Source organism: Drosophila virilis, unplaced genomic scaffold, assembly GCF_030788295.1.
Source record: "Drosophila virilis strain 15010-1051.87 unplaced genomic scaffold, Dvir_AGI_RSII-ME tig00001479, whole genome shotgun sequence".
Lineage (NCBI taxonomy): Eukaryota > Metazoa > Arthropoda > Insecta > Diptera > Drosophilidae > Drosophila > Drosophila virilis.
Window position 1 is genome coordinate 750,953 of NW_027212837.1, and position 8,945 is coordinate 759,897.

The following is an 8,945-nucleotide window of genomic DNA, read 5'->3' on the forward strand; positions in this document are numbered from 1 at the left end:
CTTGAGGGTCACCTATGACGACAACGACGTGCGAGTATGCTTCATATGTCCAAAGGTGAAGTGTGCCCCAATAAACACGATGTCAATTCCACGACTGGAATTGCAAGCAGCCGTGTTAGGAACGAGGCTGACGGACACTGTCAAAAAGGACCACAGTATAGCGATCAGCGATTCTATACTATGCGATTCTACCCATTCCAAAACAGTGCTGCGTTGGATAGGCGGCCCCCACCGTCGATATAAGCAGTTCGTCGGAAATCTAGTGGGAGAAATTTTGCAGTCTACAAAGGTTTCCCAATGGAGATGAGTACCTACTGCTGAAAATACGGAGACCTCAGCCAATGAACCGGGCATGGAACACTCATCCTACGAGGATGAACAAGAGATGCCAAGTGAATTTGCCTTAGTTGCAGCAAATAATTTTTTCATTTAATTTCGGAGATTCTCTAGCTACAGTCGGCTGGTTAGGAAGGCGGCTTGGTTTTCTGACGAGGCTCGAGCCTCATACAATGAAGAATCAGTAGGTCATTGAAGCGACATAAGAGGGCTGGCGCCTTACTTAAGTGACAATGGAATTCTTGCGTGCATATAGCACGATCGATGCCGCACTGTGTATACCGCATAGTGAAGAAGGCCAATAATCTTGTCACACCGACACGTACTGACGGAACAGATTGTGTATTACTACCGTGTAAAAAAAAAGCATCAAATCGTGGATGCAACGATAGGCCAAATCAGGACCACATTTTGGATAACAAAGCTGCGTCGACTGTTGCGTACAGTAATATCTCGATGTAGTGTGTGCAAATTACATAGAGCGCAGCCAGCGTCACCTATAATGTATCCTCTGCCAGAGGACAGACTGGAGGCCAATGGATGCCCATTTAATTTTACGGGTCTGGACTATTTTGAACCACTCGTTGTGACGATCGGACTTTGAAAAGAGAAGATATGGGTCGCCTTGCTTACGTGTTTGAAAACAAGGGCCATACATTTGGAGCTGGCACATGACCTGTCAATTGATTCCTGCATAATCGTGATCAGGAACTTTCTTTGCCATCGCGGACCTGTACTGAGGTTGCGCAGTGACAACGGAAAGAACTTTGTTGGAGCCGACAGAGAAGCCAAAAGGCTTATAGATGTATTCGAGCCGGAAAAGATTCTATTTTCTAGAGGCATTAAATGGATCTTTAACTGCCCAGCGAACCCACCTGATGGAGGAGCCTGGGAAAGGATGGTGCAGTGTGTTAAGAGAGTGCTACGCCACACTGTAAAGGAGGTGGCACCAAAGCAGCACGTACTGGAGAGTTTCCTGATTGAGGCCGAGAACGTTGTGAACTCTCGGCCGCTTACCTATTTTCCGGTGTGTGTGGACCAGGAAGCCCCCCTAACACCGAACGATCTACTTAAAGGAGTGTCCAATCTGCAATCTGCCTGCCACTCCCGCTATCGACGAGCAGCCGAACGAGAGATGCGCCACGAGGAAACAGTTGCGCATGGCGCGGCTGTAACAAGACCGTTTTAGGAAGCGGCGGGTATGCGACCTGCCCGTGCCACGCAGAGAGTGGCGAAGGGGCATAGTGGAGGAGCTCTTCCCTGGACCAGATGGAGTTTCTCGACGCGCCAGCGTTCGCTTTTAACTTAGCCCCTTATAGTTTGGGCCTCGAGAAGGCAACCTCCACGGAACACCTAGAAGAGCCCTTGGCAATGACTATGACATACTATGCGGAAGGGCACTAATAAAGTGAAATTGAGCCAGATTCACGGGAGTTGTCTCTAGAAGAAAGGATAGAGTTGGAGGCGGTAAATCAGGGGTTTTTGTCTTTTGAGCATAGTGGATTAGGAACGACAGACTTAGAGAAGCACACTATCGACTTAGTGAAAGGGGCCCAACCGCTCAAAGATGGACCCTACCCATTATCGCCACCGATGCAGAAAGTAGTGGATGACGAAGTAGACAAAATGTTGAGTTTGAAGGTTATAGAAGAGGTCAACAGCCCATAGAGTAACCGCACAACCGTAGTGCGAATACTGGGGAAAACCCGTTTTTGCCTCGATGCACGCAAGCTCAATAATTCGACGGTGAAAGACGCGTATCCACTACCCTGTATAGAAGGCATCCTATCAAGATTAGACCAGACCCACTACATCTCCAGTGTGGATCTGAAGTTCGCATATTAGCAGGTCGAACTAGACGAAAAAAGCAAGCCCTATACCGCATTTATCGTACCAGGTAGGCCGCTATACCAGTTCGCGTCATGCCGTTTGGTTTATGCAATACAGTCCAACGTCTAGTTCGTCTGATGGACAAGGTAATTCCCAACGAGTTACGGTCCAACGTCTTCCTATACTTGGACGACTTATTAGTTATTTCCCCTGATTTCCCCACGCAAATGCTTGAGAAGCCAAGCTCTCTATTGGACTGCGAAAATCCAAATGTTGCTTCCGGGCATTAAAATACCTAGGATTCATTATTGGTGCACGCTTTGCATGGACCCCGAACGGGTTATAGCTATTAAACGAAGCCCCGTGCCTCGGTCACGCAGAGGTTCGCTTTTTTTTGGTTACGGCACGTTGGTACCGGCGCTTTATGCGAGATTTCGCGGCAATGGCCGACCCACTGACTAAAATGTTAAAAATGGATAGCGGAGAGTTCGTATTGAGTGACGAGGCAACACGAGCCGTTGAACAATTGAAGATCGCCCTGATCACGGCCCCAGTACTGGTGCACGCGGATGCCCTTTTTCGTGCAGTGTGATGCGTCTTAGTTTGGTATTATTTCAAAAAGACACTGAAGATCAGGAACGACACATAGTCTTCTTTTCAGCCAAGTTGAACAAGCACCAACGGAATTATTCCGTCACTGAAAAAGAATGCTTAGGGTGAATACTGGACATAAAAATGTTCAGACGCTATATAGAAGGGATGCCGTTCACCTGTATCACGGACCACGCCAACCTAAAATGGCTGATGTCCATAAAGGACCTAAGCGGGAGACTAGCACGTTGGGCATTGCAGCAAGGCTACGATTTAAATATCGAGCACCGTAAAGGCAGTGAGAACGTAGTGGCCGACACCTTATCGCGGAGTATCGGAGCCGTGGGAAAGGTTACGGAAAACCTCCTCGAATTTGAGACCACGAGTACGTTCGAATCAGGACAAGCTACCGGATCTGAAGGTTGAAGGGAATTTACTTTTCAAGCGTGCCAAGTTTGTTGACAGCCGGCTTAATAGGCTCAAGTAGATGAGACGGCTGGTCACGGGGATGTAGTGAAAACGCTCGAAACTTTACGTAGGCGGCTTACTGGTCCGGCATGGTTAGTCAGGTAACAGATTGGGTGAGACAGTGTGTGACATGCAAGGAAGGGGTAATGACCGGTAAAGTATATATTGACTTTCTGGGAAAGTACCCACTTCGTAGTAGTCGCCCATTTTTCAAAATTCACTTTCTTGAAAGCGATGCGGGAGGCTACGGCTCTTAACGTGGTTGAGTTTTGGGTCAGCGAGGTTTTTTATAAGATTGGAGTACCCGAGGTCATCCACTCTGACAACGGACGACACTTGATGTCCAGTGCATTCCAAAACAAGACAACAACATCTCGCACATGCGTCCTGGAGGCTACGCACCATAGATCAATGCGAGCGAGCGAGTTAATCATACCGTGTGATCCCCTTCTTTGCTATTTTTATTATTGAATTGCAAAAAAAAATTCCTTAACTGCTAACCAATTACAAAAAGCAATGGTACACAAGAACAATAATACACCGTCGTGCGGCGCTTAAAACAACAAGAAAAGGGGTACTCCATTAGAGCAACCGCAGCCATTTGGTGGCAGACAACGTCTAAATCCAGCGCCGGAGGACGTTGGCCAGATCAACCCAGATATTTGCGGGCCAGATTTTCCAAACACGGCCAGACATCGACGGCGAGACGAGCCATTACGGACGGGACTCTAACGACGAGAGGCGGCCATAGACGAGACCCCGCCTACTTCATCACTGAGTGAGTCCGTTCCACGTCGTTCTTCCCTCGCCCGAATAAAAGGGAGAGGCCGAAGCAGACCCATATTTGAGGGTCTCTGAAAGAACAGATTTTTTTAAAATTGTTAATTCTAGTCACGACTAGTCGCAATTAAGTAAATTTACGCATTATACGTATGTATATACGTATACGTATATATATATATATATATATATATATATATATATATAAATATATGTTATGCTCAGATGAAGAAGACACCTTATGATCGCCCTTACCGCCCCCACCCAGAGAGCTCTTTAGGCAGGCACGGTAATCTAAACGCTTTTGACGAACATAACGCCTTTGGTTGGAAACAGATATGTATACATGCATTTATCTTAGCGGGTACTTGCTCCCTGTTGGTGTAATAATTACCTGTATTGATATGTCTCCCCTTGTTTTTCTTTCATTTGTTGACTGGCAATAAGTTTTGACCGTGTTTTTACCTCCTGTTCCGTACAAACGTTGTAAAACAATGCGTTCTGTACTAAATTTAAGATTTTAAAGATTAATATAAATTGTCACGAATATGAAATGATGCAACACGTTAAATGCACCTGTTGAAGGGAAGTTGCGAGAAATGTTATATATATATTCTGTAACAAAAAAAAAATTGGAATCAAAAATTAATATAACTTGTTCTAAATATAATAATATACCAACTTATCGTATGCACCTGTTTAAAATGCCCGATCTGTATCCTGCAGGGAAATAAGAAATAAGATTAAGTGTTAATCGCGATAAGAAATGCAAACAATTACATACCGTACCGTAATAGCCGGCACAGGCTGATGCAGGCCATATAATGGCCAAAATGTGGGAGACAAGTAGGTGATCGTCTCATGTTAGGGCGGGTACGCTGGGTCCGGAACCGGGACCCGATCTGGAAGAGTAAAATGGATTAATAGCGTTTTCATTATTTGTTAGTTTATTTTAACGTCTCACCGTTGTTGTTTACATTTACTTATCGTCACAGCTGTTTATGTTGTTTATCTGTAAGATGCTCCTATTGTTTAGTGTTATCGATTTGTGGTTCGTTTTGCATAGTGTTGTGTAAGTCTGTTTTGCTGTAGCTTTGTTGTTATCGATTGTACGGACTGCGGGCCAGGGTTGGGACTACACCCAGAGAAACCGAGGAGCCAGCCGGCGCGGCCCAACAAGAAACAAGCAGTTTCGCAACACTCTATTGAAATAAATGTACTCTCTATGAATAAAAACAAAACATTTATTAAAATACATAGATTAATAATAACTTTATAAATTTACGATATTTTTCAAAAAGAGGTAGGTGTGGTATGCACAAATCGAGAGAACACTGTGCTCAGCAATATGTCCAATATATACTCTATATATACCAATAAACATAAATATTTGAATGCAACGACACTTATTCTCTGTTGCATAAACATATGTCATATTCAGTGCAGTGCATATTCAAGTACAGTACCGAAATATGATCGGCTACGCGTGTCTCGACTATAGACCAGCCGCGTCAGCATGTGTCCCATGCAGTGACCGCTTGCATAAGATATATATGTGCACAACACGCTCTATCCTACCAGCGAAGTTTTCGCTGTTGCATAAATGCTACATATATTCGTTTCATATGTTATATATAAAACGACTTATTTGCAAAGGGCAGCGCTGCCACCAGGGACTGCTTAGCCTTAGGCTTAGTAATAGTTAATACCAAAATGTAAAAGCAGATTGATAAAAGTGTCTGGAGCGATAAGAACAGTCGCTCCTTCTAAATCTCGTAACTATAACTGGATTCATTAATTGTACAACGGATATAACCGACAAAACCGAACAAAGGGAAATTGTTATCACCGAACACAACAGACCGCACCGCTCTGCCCAAAAAAAAAAAATGTCAAACAAATATTGCGTGACTATTTCTTTTCTAATATGAACAGACTAGCTACGGAAACTGACCTTTTGAACAAAGTATGACAGAAAGAAAACTGACGACACTATTGATCTAATCCTCCTATCTACCATTGCAGATAAAAGGAGCATTCATTCCGTCACTAATAGAAACCCGATAGAAATAGTGCAATAAAGTTAGAATCTCAAGTAAGGGAAAAACTCTAAAGAGCCCAAGACAAGAGCTTCGAACAATCAAATAAAGATAGACCACATGCGGAATTCCAAAGAGGAGAACGAGTATGGCTAAAAGCAAACAAACGACGGTACAAAATCACACCATTATGTACGAAAGAAACGATCATCACTGAACACGAAGGTTCTTATTAAAGAGGGGGTGGTCTATAAAGACAACCTCAAGTAACACGATTAAAGATACCTCTAATATTTAAGCAAAAACTTTTATTGCATTTCTTCCAAGATACATTTACTCCCTTTAGGCTTATGCGTTCTTTAATTCTGATACCAACTTACGACTACGACCCTATAAGAATAAGTATTCAACCAGGAACACATCGGTGATATACTGACTACAGATCTTTCATATATCGATACATTAATAACAACAAGTAAGAGGTTCTAGTTGGGAGCTCCCGACTAAGGAATACCCTGAACCCTCTTATTCCAACACCAAATAAATCAACAAAAATTAGTTGCCTTGGCAGGGTTCGAACTCGCAACTGACCGCATTACTTGCTGTCGACTTTACCCAACAGCTACACCAGCAATAAAAAAAAACATACTTTCCCCGGTAGGACTCGAACTCGCGACAGACCGCACAACTTGCTATGCCTCTACTCAGCAGCCACACCAATAATTAAGTACTTATGATAAAAAAAGAAATTAAAAATCATTACAGAAAAAAGTCGCATTAACCATGCTGTTCGAAAGACGCGCATGAATGTGTGTGTGTGTACATGTATACAGAAATTCTTAAAGATGCTGCCCCATTCAATTGCGCAGTTGCATACAACTTTGGTTTTTTCTTAACCAATATTTATGAAATTTGCTACAGTATATCTTATTGTACCATAGAATATTTGTGTATTCTGAAAAAATCAATTGCATTTAAATTGTGGATTAAATTGGGTGGCAATAAAAGTTGGGTGATTAACATACTTCATAGCTCTATGGTGGCCGCGGGGAGGTGACGATAGGTATAAAATGAAAGACACTTGATAACATTATAATAATATAATATAATATTCTAGAAGCAACGTATCATGATTGGTGGCTCTAGCTCTTATTATTTACCCAATTTGCTCAAAAAACATGATGTCGATATCGATTTTTATCGATTGCTTGGAAACGGAGTAAGTTATCGATTATCGGAAACAAACTCGATATGCGCAGGCACTAGGAGCACCTACATCTAGCTCTTAAAGGTTCTGATATTCTTGCGTTCATACATACGGACAGACGGACAAACAGACAGACGAACATGGCTAGATCGACTCGGCTATTGATGCTGATCAAGAATATATATACTTTATGGGGTCTGAGATGCTTCCTTCTGCCTGTTACATACGTTTGGATTTTGCACAAATACAATATACCCTTATAAGCATTTTTAATGTGTTCAGTGTATACAAAGTTAATCATGGACATCACAGTATACATCTTTTAGGAACAGGTTTAAAAGCAGTAGCAGCGACTCCAAACGTTGACAATTAGGAGCAAATAAAGTCTAGTCAAATGCAGTTAATAGATACTGAAACCAGACAAATAGAAATAAATACGAAGCTACAAACAAAGCTTAACGCACTAACAAAGACCTTAAATTCGATACATAAGACTGACGGGACCTCTACAGATCACCTCTTAGAAACACTTTTGGCAAAACATAGAATGATAATAACAGATTTACAAAATTTAATCCACGCTATCACTCTGGCAAAAATAAACCTGATCAGCCCAGCAATATTGGATGAAATTGATATAAAAGAAATGATCTTCAAACACTTTAGAAATGTTCGTGTAGCAGACATATTTCAAGTAGCTAGAATTTAGGCCTTTCAATATAACGATATATTATTTGCTAATTAAATACCCAAATCCTGAATTAGCCTATAAGAAAATCAACATTTTTTCCGTCCAACATTCTTACCGTCGGTAAGTGCGATGCAGCAGTGAGTACAACGTTCTGCAGGAGGCTACGATCACCGAACTGTGCTCAGCAGCTCATATCCGGAACTCTTGCAAAGATGCGATTGTCACGATCACGGACAATGCTGGCATAACAACAACAATATATTTTCGCACTTACCTAGCTACCTTCGTTGAAATCAAGATAAATAAGACCACATTGATCAACAGCTATGGTGTCCTTAAAACAAACCAGTCCTCCGTCACTCAGATCAATGTTACCGAATTTTGGGAACATCTGAATCTGCCATCACTGCATGAGTTAAGCGTGATGAACCTGCAACACATCGGCCACCTACGGTCTAAGTTCGTGTCGGAACCAATCATCAGAACCAGTACCACCCCAGCCCTTAGCTGAGGGAGGAGTTATCCGACTGAGTAACCGGATACCGTCGCAACAATGTTGCGATATTTGTAGAAGACGTTGACAGTGGAGTGCCGGCCGGTCAACGGCCAACCCATAGAAATATGATCCCGCGAATGCACTCGCTGAATTTTTGCTGAAGAACGGCACGAGGCGCACTGTCAGCGATCTGCCTATGCCGCTTCTGGAACGTCGCGGCGTCATTATAACCTAAGATATCATTGTAAAATCAGTTTTCTCATATCCACGGTACAATCCAGATGGATTTGCGAATAAATAATAATAATCAAACGTTTTTATTTTAATGTAGATACCGCCCATCTATATAAAATGCTACTAGCGAGTAACAGAATATTAATTATAGGTATACAAAACCTAATGCTCACTATCACACTCGCCACTTCCAATTAAATAAATTCCGTTATTTTATATCACAATAATTTCTGTTTTGGCCGAACAGCTCGCAGAGGTCCCTAAAGTTAATGG

General features: G+C 42.5%; 1 protein-coding gene across 16 annotated transcripts; it reads right to left on the bottom strand.

Moving 5' to 3' along the window:
• Positions 1–3,668: 3,668 nt before the first annotated feature.
• On the bottom strand, positions 3,669–5,154 carry LOC116649924 (uncharacterized). Of its 16 annotated transcripts, none has more exons than XR_011417233.1 (6): positions 4,970–5,152; positions 4,795–4,907; positions 4,701–4,725; positions 4,582–4,620; positions 4,400–4,511; positions 3,669–4,079 (listed from the first exon to the last, which is right to left on the bottom strand). XR_011417233.1 is itself a non-coding variant. In XM_032433207.2 (6 exons), the coding sequence occupies exons 2-6, from the start codon at positions 4,866–4,868 to the stop codon at positions 3,989–3,991; spliced, it is 354 nt and encodes a 117-aa protein (XP_032289098.1). In that variant the 5' UTR covers positions 4,869–4,907; positions 4,970–5,150; the 3' UTR covers positions 3,669–3,988. The 16 variants fall into 16 exon arrangements, 4 of the variants coding, with proteins under 4 accessions (XP_032289098.1, XP_032289101.1, XP_032289097.1 ...); XR_011417232.1 differs by having other exon boundaries at positions 4,684–4,725; positions 4,790–4,907; XR_011417231.1 differs by having other exon boundaries at positions 4,400–4,506; positions 4,688–4,725; positions 4,790–4,907; positions 4,970–5,151.
• Positions 5,155–8,945: the final 3,791 nt, after the last annotated feature.